At 46.8% G+C, this 22765-nt stretch overlaps 1 protein-coding gene across 1 annotated transcript in view; it reads right to left on the bottom strand.

Annotated features, from left to right (window-relative positions):
- LOC126252197 (protein-L-histidine N-pros-methyltransferase-like) overlaps positions 1-22765 on the bottom strand; it is a 153296-nt gene that overhangs the window by 83703 nt on the left and 46828 nt on the right. The window contains exons 2-3 of the mRNA XM_049953068.1: positions 10042-10180; positions 9595-9767 (exon numbers count right to left, since the gene is read on the bottom strand). Of these exons, the coding sequence (XP_049809025.1) occupies positions 9595-9767; positions 10042-10180 (312 nt within the window). The remainder of the gene's footprint in view (positions 1-9594; positions 9768-10041; positions 10181-22765) is intronic.

The following is a 22765-nucleotide window of genomic DNA, read 5'->3' as shown; positions in this document are numbered from 1 at the left end:
AGTATTTTTCAGTTCTTGCACGACTGTCACTTTGTATGGAAAATGTTCTGATTTCTTCCTTACAGCTGTTTGGGCCGTTCCGACACTAACATCGATTTCCTGAGCGAGTTTTCTTAGTGACTTGTTCGGACTCATGGACCCTTTATCGGAAATATCGAGTAGTTTATCCTCAGATAAAACGCTAGGACGACCACTTCTCGGTGCATCTGTCACTGAACCCGTACTTCCAAATTTGTTAATCAAATCTCGCACAGTATCGCGATGTGGGAGTGTTGTCTCTGGGAAAACTGAATTAAATGTTTGATGAACTGAAATTGCGTATTTATCGCCAACTTTGAACGCTTGTTCGACTAAAAACACACGTTCTTGAATGGTTAGCATTTTAACAGTGACAAAAACGAAAGAAACGAACAAAGGAACTAAGCTTAATCATTCACGTCAACACATAACGACACACACCAACGATACTACTGACGCTGGCTGAGATAGACGAAACAGTGGAATGCTGGGAGAGTCCACTTGAAGGGAAGTAACCCAGGCAGGCGAACAATCATACGGCACGCGCGGCTAACAGTCATACGGCACTGCGGAGAGACTTTTTGAACACCCTGTATATAGTTGGATATGGAGCATATCTGATAGGAAAAAAAGCACATGTTCTATTTTTGTACTAAGTATACAGGTAATCCGTTTGAGCAAACAAAACGTTAAGAAAAACGTCATTTATTGTTTCCCCTGTTGATGCGCCTTACTCTTCTTGGGAATAAAGCTTGGATCATCTGAAAAAAAGATGAAATCTTCCTCGTATGGCAAATAGTGTAAAATGGTAGATAATTCATACAGAGCACCTATAGCAATACACTGAGTTGACAGAAGTCATGAGATACCTCCTCATATCGTGTCGGACCTCCTTTTACCCCTCCCCATGAACCATGGATCTTGCCGTTGGTGGGGAGGCTTGCGTGCCTCAGCGATACAGATGGCCGTACCGTAGGTGCAACCACAACGGAGGGGTATCTGTTGAGAGGCCAGACAAACATGTGGTTCCTGAAGAGGGGCAGCAGCCTTTTCAGTAGTTGCAGGGGCAACAGTCTGGATGATTGACTGATCTGGCCTTGTAACATTAACCAAAACGGCCTTGCTGTGCTGGTACTGCGAACGGCTGAAAGCAAGGGGAACCTACAGCCGTAATTTTTCCCGAGGACATGCAGCTTTACTGTATGATTAAATGATGATGGCGTCCTCTTGGGTAAAATATTCCGGAGGTAAAATAGTCCCCCGTTCGGATCTCCGGGCGGGGACTACTCAAGAGGACGTCGTTATCAGGAGAAAGAAAACTGGCGTTCTACGGATCGGAGCGTGGAATGCCAGATCCCTTAATCGGGCAGGTAGGTTAGAAAATTTAAAAAGGGAAATGGATAGGTTAAAGTTAGATAAAGTGGGAATTAGTGAAGTTCGGTGGCAGGAGGAACAAGACTTTTGGTCAGGTGATTACAGGGTTATAAATACAAAATCAAATAGGGGTAATGCAGGAGTAGGTTTAATAATGAATAAAACAATAGGAGTGCGGGTTAGCTACTACAAACAGCGTAGTGAACGCATTATTGTGGCCAAGATAGACACAAAGCCCATGCCTACTACAGTAGTACAAGTTTATATGCCAACTAGCTCTGCAGATGATGAAGAAATAGATGAAATGTATGACGAGATAAAAGAAATTATTCAGGTAGTGAAGGGAGACGAAAATTTAATAGTCATGGGTGACTGGAATTCGACAATAGGAAAAGGGAGAGAAGGAAACATAGTAGGTGAATATGGATTGGGGGGAAGGAATGAGAGAGGAAGCCGCCTTGTAGAATTTTGCACAGAGCATAACTTAATCATAACTAACACTTGGTTCAAGAATCATAAAAGAAGGTTGTATACCTGGAAGAATCCTGGAGATACTAAAAGGTATCAGATAGATTATATAATGGTAAGACATCAACAAAAGCGAAATGAGGATAATGGGATGTAGTCAAATTAAGTCGGGTGATGCTGAGGGAATTAGATTAGGAAATGAGACACTTAAAGTAGTAAAGGAGTTTTGCTATTTAGGGAGTAAAATAACCGATGACGGTCGAAGTAGAGAGGATATAAAATGTAGACTGGCAATGGCAAGGAAAGCGTTTCTCAAGAAGAGAAATTTGTTAACATCGAGTATAGATTTAAGTGTCAGGAAGTCGTTTCTGAAAGTATTTGTATGGAGTGTAGCCATGTATGAAAGTGAAACATGGACGATAACTAGTTTGGACAAGAAGAGAATAGAAGCTTTCGAAATGTGGTGCTACAGAAGAATGCTGAAGATAAGGTGGGCAGATCACGTAACTAATGAGGAGGTATTGAATAGGATTGGGGAGAAGTTTGTGGCACAACTTGACTAGAAGAAGGGATCGGTTGGTAGGACATGTTTTGAGGCATCGAGGGATCACAAATTTAGCATTGGAGGGCAGCGTGGAGGGTAAAAATCGTAGAGGGAGATCAAGAGATGAATACACTAAGCAGATTCAGAAGTATGTAGGTTGCAGTAGGTACTGGGAGATGAAGAAGCTTGCACAGGATAGAGTAGCATGGAGAGCTACATCAAACCAGTCTCAGGACTGAAGACCACAACAACAACTCCTTTTACCCAGCGTAGTGCAGCAACAACTCGTCGTGGAATGGACTCAAAGGTCGTCCGAAGACCCCAGCAGGAACACTGAGCCATGCTGCTTCTAAAGCCGTCCATAATTGTGCACGAGCTGACCTGTGGATTACGTCCCACAAAAGTTCGATGGTATTCATGTCGGGTGATATGGACGGCCAAGTAATTGGCTCGAAATGTCCAGAATGGTCTTCAAACCAACCGCGAACAACTGAGACCTGGTGACAAGGCGCATTCTCATCCATAAAAATTCTATCATCATTTGGGAACATGGAGTCCACGAAGGACTGCAAATGGTCTCCGAGTTGCCGAACATAACCATTTCCAGTCAATGATCGGTTCAGTTGGACCAGAGGAACCAGTCCATTACATGCAGACAGAGTCCACACCATTGTGGGGCCACCACCGGCTCGCACAGCGTCTTGTTGACAACTTGGGGGCACTGCTTCGTGGGGTCTGCGCCACTCTTGAATCCTACCATCAGCTCTTAGCGACTGAAACCGGGACTCATCTCATGAGGCCACGGATTTCCAGTGGTCTAGAGTCCAACCGATGTGGTCACGGGCCCGGGAGAGGCAGTACAGTGCTGTTAGCAGGGGCACTCTGCTACCGTAGCCTGTTAACGCCAAACGTCGCCGCTCTGTCCTAACGGATACTTTCGCTGTTTCGTCCCACACTGATTTCTGCGTTAATTGTCTGTCGGCACTGACAACTCTACGCAAACTTCTCCGCTCTCATGTCCTGGGCCATTGCGCTGTCGGTGGTGATGAGAGGTAATGCCTGAAATTTGGTATTCTCGGCACATTCTCGACAATGCGGATCTCGGAACACTGAAATATCTAACGATTTCCGAAATGAAATGTCCCATGCGTCTAGATCCAACTACCATTCCGTGTTCAAAGTCAGTTAATTCCCGTCTTGTGGCCATGATCGCATCGGAAACGTTTTCACATTAATCGTTTGAGTGCAAATGACAACTCTGCCAATCTGCATATGTGCACATCGCCATCCCATGATTTGTCACCTCAGTGTAGGTCCATGATCGAATCTCGTGAAAGCCCAATTGTGATTTTTTCCCATTCTTATGATGTGGCGTCATAATTTGCATGCCTCTAACATCCCTGTGTAACCTTCTTCATCCTGATTCTTAACAGTTAACTGAACCACAGCATGTGCTTCACCATGTATCACACGACAGGTTATCTTCTGTAAGAATATTATCATTGATACAGTCAACTGTCTTCGATAGTCGCAACTAGTCACAGTCTATCGTTCATACAAAGTAATGATATTACATGCTGAGTGATACCCACTCGCATAGCGTAACGCGCAGCGCACTTGCCTGCGAGATTGTGGGGTGAGCCAGACCGACACAGAATGCGCGCGGCTGATTCATGACGGTGGACTCGTACACCGGCTGGCCTGAGTGTGGATTTTTGGTGATTTCACACGCTCGGTTATGCAAATGCTGGATGGTCTCCAAATTCCGTAGCAGAGAATACGATTCACAAAGAATTAAAATACGAAACACGTGTAGCAGTTCAAAATGGTTCAAATGGCTCTGACAAGGGAACCTCCCCACCGCACCCCCCTCAGATTTAGTTGTAAGTTGGCACAGTGGATAGGCCTTGAAAAACTGAACCCAGATTAATCGAGAAAACAGGAAGAAGTTGTATGGAACTATGAAAAAAATAAGCAAAATATACAAACTTAGTAGTCCATGCGCAAGATAGGCGACATCAAGGACTCTAAGAACATTGGGGCGCCGTGGTCTCGTGGTAACGTGATCAGCTGCGGAACGAGAGGTCCTGGGTTCAAGTCTTCCCTTGACTGAAAATTTTACATTATTTATTTTCGCAAAGTTATGATCTGTCCGTTCGTTCATTGACGTCTCTGTTCACTGTAATAAATTTAGTGCCTGTATTTTGCGACCGCAGCGCAAAACCGTGCGTTTAGTAGACGAAAGGACGTGCATCTCCAGTGGGAACCGAAAACATATTGCCCACGGAATACATCTCACGTATTTAATGCACTCTCGTCCAAAGTAGCGAACAGTCAACTGCCAGCCAGAGAGCCTCGTTAGCAAGAATACTCTCTCTTCCGTGTGTTGTAGTCGACTGAGGGTCGTGTGTTTCCATGTTTGGTTCAAATGGTTCAAATGGCTCTGAGCACTATGGGACTCAACTGCTGAGGTCATTAGTCCCCTAGAACTTAGAACTAGTTAAACCTAACTAACCTAAGGACATCACAAACAACCATGCCCGAGGCAGGATTCGAACCTGCGACCGTAGCGGTCTTGCGGTTCCAGACTGCAGCGCCTTTAACCGCACGGCCACTTCGGCCGGCTTCCATGTTTGTTTAGCTGTAGCGTCCCCATACTACGGCGCAGTTACCTCGCATGGGACGGACAGATAATAATTGCCTGAAAATAAAAAATTAAACTTTTCACTCGAGGGAAGACTTGAACCAAGGACCACTCGTTCGGCAGCTGCTCACGCTAACCACGGGACCACGTCGCTCATGAGCTGACACTGTCCTTGAAGTTGCATATCTTGCATATGGACTACTCAGTTTGTATATTTTGCTTATTTTTTTCATAGTTCCACACAACTTCTTCCTGTTTTCTCGATTGGTCTGGGTTCAGTTTTTCAAGGCCTATCCACTGTGCCAACTTATAACTAAATCTGTGGGGGATGCGATGGGGAGGTTCCCTTGTGAGCACTATGGGACTTAACAGCTATGGTCATCAGTCCCCTAGAACTTAGAACTACTTAAACCCAACTGACCTAAGGACAGCACACAACACCCAGTCATCACGAGGCAGAGAAAATCCCTGACCCCGCCGGGAATCGAACCCGGGAACCCGGGCGCGGGAAGCGAGAACGCTACCGCACGACCACGAGCTGCGGACCGTGTAGCAGTGCTGGTGAGGATATTGGCGTACTGTAAATGGGTGTAACACGCCGTTTTGACAGCTACAGAGGTGCATGTTTTCAAGACGGCGCTGTAATGTGTTTGCCTAATGTGAAGACACTGATGCAGCGAGCTATTGCAATGCAATGAGCATTTCTCCTATGTTAATGCTTTTGTACTGAACAACAATAGACAGACATTACGTGACGCTTTTGTCTGTTATTTACAAGGATAAGATCACGTCACTGATGAAATGGACATGTGGACCTGCAACCTTGGACAAACCAAAGACCAAACGATGGGCATGGCCTTGGGAGTTGTGGATTTGCAATTCTACGAGGGCGGGCTGAAAAGTAACGCCCCTGACTTTTTTTTATATCAGAGCTCGTAAAGTTTTTTAAATAATACACATGTTATTAACATTGCACATATTTAGTCATCATGTCTACATATTTATTTCTCAATAGTCACACTGGCGACGAATACATTTCTCCCGACGAGAGACCAGTTGGTTGACACGGTCACTGTAGAATGTTTGACTTCGTTGACGTAGCCATAACCTCATCTCTGCTTGCACCGCTTCATCACTACCCTCGAAGGTGTTCTTTAAGTTCTGCAAACAGACGAAAATAGGATGGGGCCAAGTCGGAACCGTATGGAGGATGATCGATGACAGCGAACCCAAGGTGCCAGATTGTTGCAGATATCGTGGCGATTGTGTGTGGTATGGGATTGTAATGCTGAAGGAGTGAGTGCTGCATGTGTGGACGAACTTTCTGAGGATCTCGGAGTACCTTGCAGAGTTTATCGTGGTGTTTTAGGCATGAACTCCAAATGCAACACACCTTGAACATCCCGTAACACTGTGAGCGTGATTTTGCTTGCTGATGGCGTTGTGTTAAAGTTTTATTGCGGCCGGTGAACGTCTGTGGCGGAACTCCATTCATGCTCTCTTGTTTTTGGCGTCAAAATGGTGAACCCAGCTTTCATCAGCCATCACAATGTTGTCACGGATTCCATCACCCTTTCGCTCAAAATGCAAAAGAAATTGCTGACAGATGTTCAATCTCCTGTGCTTCATGTCGGCAGATGAGCATTCGAGGCACTAACTGAGCATTCCTCTGCTGCTATAGCCCCTCAACGCGAAATTGCACCGCACTGTCCCAACGAATACGTACGTCCCACATTGATTTCTGTGGTTATCACACACAAGTCTAAGCAAACGCCTCTGCTCTCAGTCGTTAAGTGAAGGCCGTCGACTGCTGCATTGTCCGTGGTGGGAGGTAATGCCTGAAATTTGATATTCTCATGATTTCGGAATAGTGAATTCCGTAACTACTTCCGAAATGGAATGTCCCATGTGTCTAGCACCAACTACTATTCTGCGTTCAGCCTCTGCTAATTCCCGTCGTGCAGCCACAACCACGTCGGAAACCCGTTCACATGAAACACCTGATTACAAATGACAGCTTCGCCGATGCAGTGTCTTTTTATACGTCGTCTACGTGATACTAAAGTCATTTTTATATGTACGAGCCCGCATCTCGTGGTCGTGCGGTAGCGTTCTCGCTTCCCACGCCCGGGTTCCCGGGTTCGATTCCCGGCGGGGTCAGGGATTTTCTCTGCCTCGTGATGGCTGGGTGTTGTGTGATGTCCTTAGGTTAGTTAGGTTTAAGTAGTTCTAAGTTCTAGGGGACTGCTGACCATAGATGTTAAGTCCCATAGTGCTCACAGCCATTTGAACCATTTTATATGTACGAGGGTGAGTCAAATGAAACCCTTAATTATTTTTTAAATATTATTTATTGTGCAGAAGTGCTACAAAGCTTTATCACTTTTCAACATAATCTCCCCCTCGCTCAACACAAGTCCTCCAGCACTTACAAAGCGTATAAATTCCTTTAGAAAAAAATTCTTTTGGTAGTCCGCACAACCACTCATGCACCGCGTGGCGTACCTCTTCATCAGAACGGAACTTCTTTAGTCCCATTGAGTCTCTGAGTGGTCGAAACATATGGAAATCATTTCGTGATGAGGAATGGCGTCATTCCTTGCTCGCTCTCCTCGTTTCCGGTTTTTGGAAGTGAACCCATGTTTCGTCCCCAGTAACGATTCTTGCAAGGAAGCCGTCACCTTCTCCATGAAAGCGCCGAAGAAGTTCTTCACAAGCATCAACACGTCGTTCTCTCGTCTCAGGAGTCAGCTGCCGTGGCACCCATCTTGCAGACACTTCGTGAAACTGGAGCACATCATGCACAAAGTGGTGTGCTGACCCACTACTAATCTGTAAACTTGCTGCAATGTCATTCAGTGTCACTCGGCGGTTTTCCTTCACTATGGCTTCAACTGCTCCAATGTTCTGCGGAGTCACAACTCGTTGTGCCTGACTTGGCCGAGGAGCATCTTCCACTGAAGTCACACCGTTTGCGAACTTCCTACTCCAATCGTAGGCTTGCTGCTGTGACAAACATGCATCACCGTACTGAATCTTCATTCGTCGATGAATTTCAATAGGTTTCACACCTTCAGGACGGAAAAACCGAATAACGGAACGCTGTTCTTCTCTGGTGCAAGTCGCAAGTGGGGCGGCCATCTTTATACTGGTACTGCGACGATATGTGTGAATCTCCACTATGCTGCCACCTACAGGCCATTCTGCACGCTGTTTGTAGCACGCTTACCAACTTACAGGATAACGGCGCGAAATTTCGATTTGTTATTAGAAAATATAAGGTTTTCATTTGACTCACCCTCGTACGTATCGCGGCTGTTTGTGACCTCAATGTAAGGTGGGTTGCCTGTTCTATGGTGCATGAAATATTTTGCGGTACAGATTTTTTTGCTCACCCTCTGTTGTGTACAAAGTTCCGCGTAGTCAGCGCGTACACAACTTTCCCACTAGAGCGCGCCCCGTTAAGCACAACAGCGCAGGCGCAGCACTCGTCCGTCTCCGCACTACGAGATGGCGCTGTCTGAGAGACGGACCAAGTTCTGCTTCCGCCGATCTGCGTATTAATATGTAACGCAGCCAATGACATTGCTGCTAACGTAGAACCTTTTCTCCTCGCGGATCACACTCGCGCAGTGATACCTGAACGCTCGAGCTATTATAACGAGTGTACAGACCTCCGATTACTCAGTCTGCATTAGTCTGCAGTCAAGTTTCAGTCTGCGCCTAATAAGATTATCATATTCCTGTGCATAGCCATGAAGAGAAATGTATATACACTTTGTCAAGTATCAGAGATATGTGAGAATAAGAGTAACATACCAAGACCAAAGGAACTTCAGATTGGCAATTGTAAACAGCATCCAGAATCAAGTTACGTAATATCTATGTTATTTATTATTTTAATAAATGTGTGTGAAAATTAATCAAGTTCTGCTTAAAGTTGGTCACCGTCAATCTGCTACTCTAAGCGTGCAAGTGGCATTTCTATCGTCTGACCTAACGGCAGAAGATAAACACGCCACGATAAGACCACGAGACATATTGCTGATACTCGCCTACTTCGTTAGAGCGACAAGTCAAATAATCTGATGGTGTGTGTACCGAAGGTCTAACAGTACGCCCACCACACTCTGTATGCCGTAGGACACGGTACAGTTACGGTTCTGCAGAATTATACGGCGGCTGCACCGTTGCGGTCTCGCACCGCAGCAGCGTTGGCTACCCGACGCGAGTGGTTTGTGCCGGAAGGGCCAGGTGGATGTGACGAGACAGAGGAGCAGTCGGCCTGCGATAGAGCTATACGACATTAGCAGGCCCATCCAGGGGCCAATCGAGCGTGCGAGAGGAAACTGCGTGACAACGGAGACAGGAAGGCGGGCAGCGGCCGGGACGGGCCGCAGAGACCCGAGGGCGGCTGCGAATAAAAGCGAATAACGGGGGAGGAGGAAAGGCAACGCCATAATACAAGAATGATGCAGCCACCTGGGGATTGAAGAGTCCAGTCCATGCGGAAGAAATGTCGCCATCGGAGCAACTGTAGACACACTCGGAGCGCAGCCGCGCGGCGCGCCGGGAGACGGCCGGGCGCGGTGGAAAGAAAAGAAATGTTAAACGAGGGCGCTGCGGGGGGGTGGGGGTGGGGGTGGAAGACAGGGGCGGTGGAGGAGGCGCCGGCGACAGCCGCCCGAATGGGGGAGCGGGCAGGCCCCAAAATCTCCTCTATTGAAAAAAACAAAATGTTTTCACACTCACTGCAAATGCATTAGACTTTCAAAAAGTACAGGACGGCGGCCGATGCGGTGGAGACGGCGGGGGGCGGCGGAGGCGGCGGGGGAGAATGTGCGAGGGCCGCGCAGCGCCGGAGGTTACCATGGAGACGCCGAAATGGCTATTCGAGATATTCCGACTGCAGGGGGCCGCGGGCAATTTAATAAGATTTGCCCCGCCCGCCGCCCGCCGCCCGCCGCCCAAGCCTACTACCGCCACGTCCGACCTCCGCTCCGGTACAGCGCCGTGGAAATGGGAAAGGTGACAAGCGGAGCGTGCATATCTGCGGCGCCGCCGGCCACGGGCCACGGCGGCGGCTCGCGCCCCCACCACTGTGCTGCTCCGCGGCAATTAGCTTCGACACTCTGCAGAAGCAGATTTACGCAAATTCCCAGATTTTCAAATTACGATTAGCTGGTTTCAGACCTAGTCCTCTAAGTTACGTGGTACTCTAGAGTTGCTAGCTACTAACGCAGCTCAATACCACATACCTATTTATACAGGGTGTTACAGAAAGGTACGGCCAAACTTCCAGGAAACATTCCTCACACACAAAGAAAGAAATAAGTTATGTGGACAAGTGTCCGGCAACGCTTACTTTCCATGTTAGACCTCATTTTATTACTTCTCTTCAAATCACATTACTCATGGAATGGAAACACACAGCAACAGAACATACCAGCGGGACTTCAAACACTTTGTTACAGGAAATGTTCAGAATGTCCTCCGTTAGCGAGGATACATGCATCCACCCTCCGTCGCATGGAATCCCTGAGGCGCTCATGCAGCCCTGGAGAATGGCGTATTGTATCTCAGCCGTCCACAATACGAGCACGAAGAGTCTCTACATTTGGTACCGCGGTTGCGTAGACAAGAGCTTTCAAATGCCCCCATAAATGAAAGTCAAGAGGGTCGAGGTCAGGGGAGCGTGGAGGCCATGGAATTGGTCCGCCTCTACCAATCCATCGGTCACCGAATCTATTGTTGAGAAGCGTACGAACACTTCGACTGAAATGTGCAGGAGCTCCATCGTGCATGAACCACATGTTGTGTCGTACTTGTAAAGGCACATGTTCTAGCAGCACAGGTAGAGTATCCCGTATGAAATCATGATAACGTGCTCCATTGAGCGTAGGTGGAAGAACATGGGGCCCAATCAAGACATCACCAACAATGCCTGCCCAAACGTTAACAGAAAATCTCTGTTGATGACGTGATTGCACAATTGCGTGCGGATTCTCGTCAAATTTACAATTTGATCACGTTGGAATGAAGCCTCATCCGTAAAGAGAACATTTGCACTGAAATGAGGATTGACACATTGTTGGATTAACCATTCGCAGAAATGTACCCGTGGAGGCCAATCAACTGCTGATAGTGCCTGCACACGCTGTAAATGGTACGGAAACAACTGGTTCTCCCGTAGCACTCTCCATACAGTGACGTGGTCAACGTTACCTTGTACAGCAGCAACTTCTCTGAAGCTGACATTAGGGTTATCGTCAACTGCACGAAGAATTGCCTCGTCCATTGCAGGTGTCCTCGTCGTCGTTCTAGGTCTTCCCCAGTCGCGAGTCATAGGCTGGAATGTTCCGTGCTCCCTAAGACGCCGATCATTTGCTTCGAACGTCTTCCTGTCCGTACTCCTTCGTTCTGGAAATCTGTCTCGATACAAACGTACCGCGCCACGGCTATTGCCCCGTGCTAATCCATACATCAAAGGGGCATCTGCCATCTCCGCATTTGTAAACATTGCACTGACTAACCTGTTGATGCAATGTTGATGATGCAACATTTCAGTCGAAGTGTTCGTACGCTTCTCAACAACAGATTCGGTGACCGATGGATTGGTAGAGGCGGACCAATTCCATGGCCTCCACGCTCGCCTGACCTCTACCCTCTTGACTTTCATTTATGGGGGCATTTGAAAGCTCTTGTCTACGCAACCGCGGTACCAAATGTAGAGACTCTTCGTGCTCGTATTGTGGACGGCTGATGTGTTTGATGCTAGTACTGTAGATCAATGAGTCTCATGTCAACACAAGCACCGAAGTCAACATTACCTTCCTTCAATTGGGCCAACTGGCGGTGAATCGAGGAAGTACAGTACATACTGACGAAACTAAAATGAGCTCTGACATGGAAATTAAGCGTTTCCGGACACATGCCCACATAACATCTTTTCTTTATTTGTGTGTGAGGAATGTTTCCTGAAAGTTTGGCCGTACCTTTTTGTAACACCCTGTATGCGTAGAACAATACTGACCAATCCAGCATCCGTAGAAGGGGCACTCTACTGTGACTTAAACCTGTTCGAATCCTAGTGGTGGACGGAATGTTCACTGCCAGTACTTGACCGGCCAGGAATGGAGAAGTGTTGTAACTGTAAAAAATTTTAACTTTTATTCTTGCTTTTGTGACCAATATAAGAGTCCAGGCTCCATAGGCAAACAGCCAGCCAACATTAAGAAATAGTCCATCAGGACTTAGGGACAAGATAAGCGGTGGAGGCTGCCAAGTATGGCTTGTTGATCAAATAACTTAGTGTTTGACTTCCTGCCAGAGGAAGTAGCATGAATCAAACTTGCGCAATGGAAGACGCAAACACCAGGGCAATAATACAGCAAGAGAGTGTCAGTAACGTGCGGAAAAGACTCATGTGGAACCAAATTAAGTTATATGCAGATACAAACAAAAGTGTTGTGTGGAACCGAAGGCATTCTTGCGCAAGCCGGCCATTTAGAAACGAGAGTGTCGTGTGGAACCATAGGTAATCTTGTGGAAACCGATCACTTAGAAATGAAAGGGTCGTGTGAAACAAATTAACTCGTGTGCACCCAAGTACATGAGAAACGAAATAAAAGGCCAGGCAGCGGAATAGCTAGAAGCAGAGATTCAGATGTAGATTCAGAGCCAGTCCCGGCAGTTTGGAGATTCCGCAGCGAGACGCCAGCGGGGCCGAGTAGGCCCATAGCAGCCGATACAGCTGATAAAGACTTCAACTACAAGAAGAAGGTGATAGACTCTGGTGGACACTGAGGAACTGCAGGTCCAGTAGGATTTTTAGAGTTTCGTTGGAATAGTGCTGAACAGAGACTGTCAGTCTTTGTCTCAATTAGAGTTTTCAGTGCTAACCAAGAACAAGTGATTGCTTTGTACTTGTTTCTTATATGTACCGGCAATTAGCTTTGAAGTAGCAAGTCCGAATAAATAGACTGAATCTTACTAAGGGGATTTATGGTCCAACACCTCACATAAGTATATCTGACAATAAACTTGTTAGAAACTAACCAATCTTTTCTGCCTATTGCAATTCTGTAACCTATTTACAGGAAACTTATTTGATTCAAACCAAGGAGATTCTCTCCCTCTCATCTCCGATATAAAGGTTGACAGCAGTTTATAACTAACCCATTGTCGTTAACGTCCCGATTGCGCTACGCAGTTCGCACTTACTTTACTTCATTCTTGTGTAGTGAGGCTGTGCCGGGACGCGACAGAGGTACTGGTGTTAAGTTCCTGACAGCCACTGCCTTGGATTAAATTCCGCTGGCTGGGGCGGCCGGGCGGTTCTAGGCACTACAGCCAGTAACCGCGCGAACGCTACGGTCGCAGGTTCGAATCCTGCCTCGGGCATGGAGGTGTGTGATGTCCTTAGGTTAGTTAGGTTTAAGTAGTTCTAAGTTCTAGGGGACTGATGACCTCAGAAGTTAAGCCCCATAGTGCTGAGAGACATTTTTTTTATTAAATTCCAAACCTCTCCACAGTACCTCATGAACTGAGCGCATGACACACTAAGAATGAACTCCCAAACTGCAATAATGGTTCCGCATCAGCTGTAGAAAATTTCAGAGCAATTGAAAATTTGTGCTGGGTCGGGACTCGGGCTCGGATTCCCCGCTTGTCGCGTGCAGTCGCCTTAACAACTTTGGATATCGGAGCACGCTGCTAGGAGCGGCCCAAATCTCTGTTAGTCCTGTTGTCTACTCACCCTTGCACCATATTACCATGGTTCCCGCACAGGGACAAGCAGGAAATTCGGATTCGAGTCCCGGTATCGACCAATTTTTCACTTTGTTGTGGGACAACGGCTGGCATGTATTTCTTAATGCAATAATTTACCAGCAGCCGTATGTATTGAAGAAATTTATGAACTTCTTATGTGCTACCAGTTTCGGCATTACATTGATGCCATCTTCAGGCCTCTGTACAATGAGTAGAAGAAATGTACTATAAAAAATATAGAACATACGTTAACAATTGACAGGTATAATATTAACTACGCAAGTGGTTCAAAAAGACATATTTTATATCATTAAAACTGTATGTAACATTAGGGCACATATGCTTCTGCCTGTGTCATGCTATTGTTAACATTTTTCACGGTTTTACTCGAATATAGCATAATAGATGAACATATGTATACGCTATTATTCATAAATCCGTACCACACAGTTGTAATAGGCCATGCAACACAACAATCAAATGTACTGCATACAATCATATGTCCAGTGGAAGAATATTTTTTAAAATAATTAACTAATATAAATAAATAATAAAATAAATTAAAATACAAGAAAATGTGACATAACCATGTCAGAATACATGATTTCACATGTGTAGTCTAGGTAGTATTATGTGTGGTACGAAAATAGCTGCCGCAATATTGACGATAAAAAGCATAAAAAGCTTGTCTTAAAACCCAATTGCATTCACGAACTAAACCAATGCAATCGTACTATAAAGATCATCATACACCTGGTTCCGTTGATTGTTGTGTTGCATGGCCTATTACAACTGTGTGGTACGGATTTACGAATAATAGCGTATACATATGTACATCTGTTATGCTATATTTGAGTAAAACAGTGAAAAGTATTAACGACAGCATGACATAGGCAGAAGCATATTTGCAATCAGAGACATGAAGGCGGCAGCAGAAGAGCAAAGAGGTGTTGTGCGTTTTCTGACAGCGGAAGGAGTAGGAGGAATGGACATTCATCGACGAATGTCACATGTGTACGGCGAACACTGCATGTTCCTTGCAAGGGTCACGGCGTGGCACAAGCGCTTCAGGGAAGGACGGGTGTCGTTAGCCGATGATGCACGCACTGGAGCACCAGACTTCATTACTGATGGCATCGTCCAGCTGGTGGATGCACTCATTACCCACGACCCCCGCGTGACAGTGAAAGCCATAGCAGCCGTCGTCAGATTGAGTGTCGGAAGTGTTCACACCATCATGAAAGAACGACTGCACATGCGCAAAGTGTGTGCCCAATGGGTGCTCCACAGTCTTCAACCACACCAGGAAGCATGACGAATGGCCCACTGTGTTGCTCATCTGCAGCGCTATGCTCCGGAAGGGAATGCGTTCCTAGCACGAGCGGTGGCTGGAGATGAGTCATGGTGTCATCACTTCGAACCAGAATCAAAACGACAATGTCTCCAGGGTCACCACCACCAAAAAAAGTCAAGGCCATCCACACGAATGCAGGAAAGGTTATGCTGACGTCCCTCTTTCACCAAGATGGCCCCCTTCTGATTCACTTCCTGCAGCACGGGACAACAGTAAATACCCAGCATTACTCGCAAACCTTGACCATCCTTCACCAAGCGATCAAATCAGAACGATCAGGCAATCTCACCCGCGGGATCATTCTGCTCCACGACAATGTAAAACCTCATACGGCCAACACAGTCGCGGCACTCCTGCAGAAATTCAAATGGGAGGTTCTCGGCCACCCTCCATACCTCTCTCCTTGTGATTACGCCATTTTTGGTCCCCTCAAAAAGTCTCTGAGGGGCAAACGATTCAACTCGACGTCCAGCCGTACGTGCGGAACTGGTTAACATCGCAGCCCCGGGAATTTTATGAGACAGCCAGACAGCCATTCACCGCCTTGTGTCACAGTGGGACAAGTGTCTCAACAGCCAGGGTCAATACTTCTAACACACAGGTACTGGTTTCTGTAATTATGCCTCCGGCCCGGTTTTTTTTCCGCTCCTTATATGATGTGGTTCGAAGAAATTAAGCAAAACGTTTAGATGTTGTCTGAGACAGGTCACGATGGTGAATGGAAAATCGTTTAGAGACTCGCTGTCCGCTTCGGGCTGTTGTAGGACAGTTGTTCCTAACATTTCTGAGTTAAGATATTAGCTAGTACCCCGTTCTCCCCCGCCATCTACACTAGATCCTAACTAAACTTTAGAATGAAAAACTATGTTCTTCGAAAATTTTCATTTTTAAATGACGAAAGATAAATCGTATTTACTTATTGTAGGTGTTTCAGTAGATCAGTAGTTCGCCCGCCCGGTTAACCGTGCGGTCTAACGCACGGCTTTCCGGATTGGGAAGGAGCGCTTGGTCCCCGGCATGAATCAGCCCGGCGGACTTGTGTCGAGGTCGAGGTCCGGTGAGCCGGCCAGTCTGTGGATGATTCTTAGGTGCTTTTCCTTCTGCTTCGGCGAATGCGGGCTGGTTCCCCTTTTTCAGCCTCAGCTACACTGTGTCCGCGATTGCTGCACAAACAAGTTCTCCACGTACGCGTACACCACCATTACTCAACCACGCAAACATAGGGATTACACTCGTCTGGTGTGCGACGTTCCCTGGGAGGGCAGGGGGGGGGGCGGGGGGAAGGGGGGGGGGTCCACCGGGGCCGAACCGCATAAGAACCCTGAAAGAGTGGTTTGGTTCGGTGTGGGGCTACGGAGGGGTGAAGTGGACTGTGGTATTCGTCATGGGGTTGTGGACCACTGCGGCTGGGGCAGGGACGGAGCCTCTCCGTCGTTTCTAGGCCCCCGGTTAACATACAATACAATACAATACAATACAGTACAATACAATACAATACAAACCAGTTGTCCTCAGAAATAAATAATTATCCGCAATGAGGGTAGACACTTGTTACAAAACATGTGTGCTCGGCACCAATCCTATCCTAGCGATACTCGCTTCACCCATACCCTGCACCCCCATATAAAATCAACTAATTTAAAATGTGTGTCCTATAAATCTAAATGAAATGGCTCTGAGCACTATGCGACTTAACTTCTGAGGTCATCAGTCGCCTAGAACGTAGAACTACTTAAACCTAAGTAACCTTAGGACATCACACACATCCATGCCCGAGGCAGGATTCGAACCTGCGACCGTAGCGGTCGCTCGGTTCCAGACTGTAGCGCCTAGAACCGCACGGCCACCCCGGCCGGTTGTGTGTCCTATACTTAGGACTACTGTTTGTAAATCATTTGACTACTGGCCTCCTTACTTCTGAACTGGCAGAAATTGGAAGACTTTGGTCTTTCAATGCTTTGTGTCCGGCCACTGCCTCTTCTGCTACTACCACTAGTACTGCGAACAGTATTGGCCTTACAGCAGTGTAGCAGCCATTACGTGGTTACTGTTGTTGTTGCGAAGTGATTAATGAAGCAATTTGTAGTCTATTGTGGGGACTATCTACAACCCTGAGAAGGTATTTCCAAGACATTTTTAAGAATATACGATGTCTCAATTTTCCTGCCATAGATGCATTTGACAAAGTACGTGAGTAGTGGATAGATGATGCTAGGAAGATGATGTTCATAGATTCATTTCACAAGCTGCAACTTCCACAACACTGTATCACTTCTCTACAACATTGTATCACTTGCTAGTATTTGAAAAAGGAATTATTGGTAATTTATGAAACTATTATAGTATTACGAAATAGTGACAACAGTAATAAACTTTTATTTAGTTTCGTGATCGAAATATAAGTTAACCCTTTTGTTTTTATGCCTCAGAAAAATTCATTTTTACCTGTGAACAGGTAATTTACCCCCAAGTTGGGAATCACTGTTCTGGAAAGAAATAGCGCCAGGAAGAACTGGTCAGATGAATGGAGGAAAGCTGTCACAGAGATGAGATAGTTTGCGCACACCGGAGATGACTCAAAATTATACAAATAATAACAACAATAAAAGGAAGAGCAACAATAATACAGTCCTATGGCTCACAGTCCAGTGTAATCCATTCGATGTGACAATCCTTGTGCAAATTGTTGTCTGTCTATTTCTTTGATAATTTGTTCAAGTATCTTTCGTGTTGGCCTCACACACTGAGTGGACACCATACTACATTTCGTACATCAGCTGAATTTGAATGGTGACTGGGAACTGTACTCAGAATCTCCACATCAACAGACTTTGCTGCTACCTATTACACCATGAGACATCCTCGGATAAAAGGGCAAAGATTACAATGCATATTCACTGAGCCATGCCGGTTTTGCGGCTACCGATATTTGTTCAGAGATGCAAACCTTTCGGCGCTAGTGCGCCCGTCGCAAGGTGGCGCGATAGGGGGCGGATCGACAGGAAAGCGCGAGTGAGGTGAGTGCTGAGGTGGAGAGAAGGCGGTGCGATTGTCCAAGGAGGGGAGGTATCAAGGTTGGTGAAGAGGTGTTTTGAAAAGGCATTGTGCGGCAACATCTGTAACGGCTGTGTCTTGAGATGATCTGAACAGCCAAGCAGTTGGTGGCCGTTAACCGATTACATTTTATTGGGAGATTGTACTGGTGACTTACTTCTCTGATGCTGTTGGAGGATTATTTCGCTCAACTGATAAGGTGACATAATTCTATTTCTTTCACTGGCCATGCGCTTTCTGCCTTCCGAATTGCAAGTGTACCTCACCTGAGACAAACTATTAACAAGTGCTCACAAGGGAACCTCACCATCGCACCCCCCTCAGATTTAGCCTTGAAAAACTGAACACAGATCACTCGAGAAAACAGGAGGAAGTGGTGTGGAACTATGAAAAAAAATAAGAAAAATATACAAACTGAGTAGTTGATGCGCAACATAGGCAACATCAATGATGGTGTGAGCTCAGGAGCGCCGTTCAAAAAATGGTTCAAATGGCTCTGAGCACTATGGGACTCAACTGCTGTGGTCATCAGTCCCCTAGAACTTAGAACTACTTAAACATAACTAACCTAAGGACATCACACACACCCATGCCCGAGGCAGAATTCGAACCTGCGACCGTAGCAGCAGCGCGGTTCCGGAATGGAGCGCCTAGAACCGCACGGCCACCGCGGCCGGCCGGAGCGCCGTGGTCCCGTGGTTAGCGTGAGCAGCTGCGGAGCGAGAGGTCCTTGGTTCAAGTCTTCCCTCGAGTGAAAAATTTACTTTCTTTATTTTCGCAAAGTTATGATCTGTCCGTTCGTTCATTGACGTCTCTGTTCACTGTAATAAGTTTAGTGTCTGTGTTTTGCGACCGCACCGCAAAACCGTGTGATTAGTAGACGAAAGTACGTGCCTCTCCAATAGGAACCGAAAACATTTGATCGCAAGGTCATACGTGAACCGATTCCTCCACAGGAAAACACGTCCCATATATTCTATACGACACTGGTGACGGCATGTGCGTCACATGACAGGAATATGTTCTCGACCCACCTAACCCGTACACTTGGCGAATGGGTAAAAAGATTCTTCTACCTTGCCCGATTTAGGTTTTCTTGTGGATGTGATAATTACTCCCAAAAAAAGTGATGAAAACAGAAGAGTGTCACATAAACTGCAACAAATGAATGCAACTGTTTCACAGTCGCTCAGTTTTCCCTTTTAACGTTTTCAAATTTTTTCGTGTGCAGACCGTCAAATCCTGCATATGTCCAAGCAAATATAAACATGTCCTGGAATTTTGGAGAGCGAAGTTGATTACGTGTGAGTGCCTGAACTTTGATAATTGGCTGAAAATAAAAAATTAAGCTTTCCACTCGAGGGAAGATTTGAACCAAGGACCTCTCGTTCCGCAGCTGCTCACGCTAACCACGGGACCACGGCGCTCCTCAGTTCGGACTATCGTTAATATTGTATATGTTGCTTATGGACTACTCAGTTTGTATATTTTGCTTACTTTTCCAGACAACTTCTTCCTGTTTTCTCGACTGATCTGTGTTCAGTTTTTCAAGGCCTATCCACTGTGCCAACTTATAACTAAATCTGAGGGGGGTGCGATGGGGAGGTTCCCTTGTCAGTTATGAAAATATGTTAGTAATCCATGTTGGGGTCGGACGATACGCAAATTGTCGTACCATTATGATCGAACTGTTGTTGTTTCGTGTGTAGTAGCGCCGGCATTCTGCCTTACTATCCAAGCCGTGGGGCTTGTTGTATAATGTTCTAAAACAGTGTTTAGTGTGTTCCAGACAATACTGTGCATCTTGAACTGTATGATGTAGCAAAGTACGCTAACTCCAATGACACACTCGTGCGGAGGTTTGAATATTGGCATCCGGGAAGTGAAGTCGGACGCACCTACTGTACTTCGCGCCCTCGGTCGGGCCGATACATGGGGTCCGAGCGGCACAACCAGGTGTGGCCCGTGTTGGCTGCTCCCCAAGACTTTCATGCCCGCACTTGGCCGATGCCGTGAGCTGGGAACTATTTGTAAGAGAAGTGTCTGATGTAGATTATTGCCTGCCTAGTTGAGAGTCCGTATGTAACTTAGCTGCTGTTTCTTTTGAACGAATATACACTCCTGGAAATGGAAAAAAGAACACATTGACACCGGTGTGTCAGACCCACCATACTTGCTCCGGACACTGCGAGAGGGCTGTACAAGCAATGATCACACGCACGGCACAGCGGACACACCAGGAACCGCGGTGTCGGCCGTCGAATGGCGCTAGCTGCGCAGCATTTGTGCACCGCCCCCGTCAGTGTCAGCCAGTTGGCCGTGGCATACGGAGCTCCATCGCAGTCTTTAACACTGGTAGCATGCCGCGACAGCGTGAACGTGAACCGTATGTGCAGTTGACGGACTTTGAGCGAGGGCGTATAGTGGGCATGCGGGAGGCCGGGTGGACGTACCGCCGAATTGCTCAACACGTGGGGCGTGAGGTCTCCGCAGTACATCGATGTTGTCGCCAGTGGTCGGCGGAAGGTGCACGTGCCCGTCGACCTGGGACCGGACCGCAGCGACGCACGGATGCACGCCAAGACCGTAGGATCCTACGCAGTGCCGTAGGGGACCGCACCGCCACGTCCCAGCAAATTAGGGACACTGTTGCTCCTGGGATATCGGCGAGGACCATTCGCAACCGTCTCCATGAAGCTGGGCTACGGTCCCGCACACCGTTAGGCCGTCTTCCGCTCACGCCCCAACATCGTGCAGCCCGCCTCCAGTGGTGTCGCGACAGGCGTGAATGGAGGGACGAATGGAGACGTGTCGTCTTCAGCGATGAGAGTCGCTTCTGCCTTGGTGCCAATGATGGTCGTATGCGTGTTTGGCGCCGTGCAGGTGAGCGCCACAATCAGGACTGCATACGACCGAGGCACACAGGGCCACCACCCGGCATCATGGTGTAGGGAGCGATCTCCTACACTGGCCGTACACCACTGGTGATCGTCGAGGGGACACTGAATAGTGCACGGTACATCCAAACCGTCATCGAACCCATCGTTCTACCATTCCTAGACCGGCAAGGGAACTTGCTGTTCCAACAGGACAATGCACGTCCGCATGTATCCCGTGCCACCCAACGTGCTCTAGAAGGTGTAAGTCAACTACCCTGGCCAGCAGGATCTCCGGATCTGTCCCCCATTCAGCATGTTTGGGACTGGATGAAGCGTCGTCTCACGCGGTCTGCACGTCCAGCACGAACGCTGGTCCAACTGAGGCGCCAGGTGGAAATGGCATGGCAAGCCGTTCCACAGGACTACATCCAGCATCTTTACGATCGTCTCCATGGGAGAATAGCAGCCTGCATTGCTGCGAAAGGTGGATATACACTGTACTAGTGCGGACATTGTGCATGCTCTGTTGCCTGTGTCTATGTGCCTGTGGTTCTGTCAGTGTGATCATGTGATGTATCTGACCCCAGGAATGTGTCAATAAAGTTTCCCCTTCCTGGGACAATGAATTCACGGTGTTCTTATTTCAATTTCCAGGAGTGTATTTAGGTAAGGGCTTAAAAATGTAAGAGAGCATACGATAGCCCTTTTGGTGTGCGTGTTTTCTATTTTCTGTAAAAAGGTATTACCTTTCTCATTTGAAAAGTTGTTATAAATTTGTTAGTAACTAAAGCCAACTGATAGCCTTCGTGTATAAATGTTCTCTGCCTAGGAGTTTATTATTATTAATGTTATTTCACTATTTGTTCGCTACGGTCGCAGGTTCGAATCCTGCCTCGGGCATGGATGTGTGTGATGTCCTTAGGTTAGTTAGGTTTAAGTAGTTCTAAATCTATGGGGCTGATGACCTCGGATGTTAACTCTCTTAGTGCTTAGAGCCATTTGAACCATTTTGAAAAGTTGTTATACTTGCTTTGCTAGCGAAAGCAACCCGGTGTGTTTCACGTAAAAATGTTCTCACTTGACATTTGACAATTATCTGTTGACTGACTTTAATAAATATTGTGAACAATAAAAGGTGAATGCTCCTCCCGCCTTAAGGTCCAGTCCTTCCGTTTAGTCCTTTGGCCGTTTTATGATACGCCGAGGTAATTCCGGTTTCACTCACAATCCCTACATATAAACTTAAGAATGTAACAGGATAGCAGACAGAGTCGAGCTCTGAAATCAAGCGTTGTCCATTGCTGCTAATAAACTCTGACAAGGATCACAGCTTTGTAATTACTGAGTCACCTTCCTTATCGCTGATCAGTCACATTATTACTAGCGTCTCTAATTTTAATATCCACATGTGACAGCTATTTGTCAGTTAAAGGTGACATAACACACAAGGAGATTGCGTAAAAAAAAGAACTTGATTTATGTAAGAATTCCCATGATCGAATGCACAAAAACCGTCTGGCTCCTTATTATATGATCGGTTTCACCTCTCACTTTATGTTCCTCCTGTTTCAACTGACGGTAAGAAACAACTTGCTTATTTACACACCCACTAGCCCCTACCCTGCCCTCGCAAATAAGTAGTTTTGTTATGAGTGATG

Source organism: Schistocerca nitens, chromosome 4, assembly GCF_023898315.1.
Source record: "Schistocerca nitens isolate TAMUIC-IGC-003100 chromosome 4, iqSchNite1.1, whole genome shotgun sequence".
Classification (NCBI taxonomy): Eukaryota; Metazoa; Arthropoda; class Insecta; order Orthoptera; family Acrididae; genus Schistocerca; species Schistocerca nitens.
This window is presented reverse-complemented; position numbering and strand designations above follow the sequence as displayed.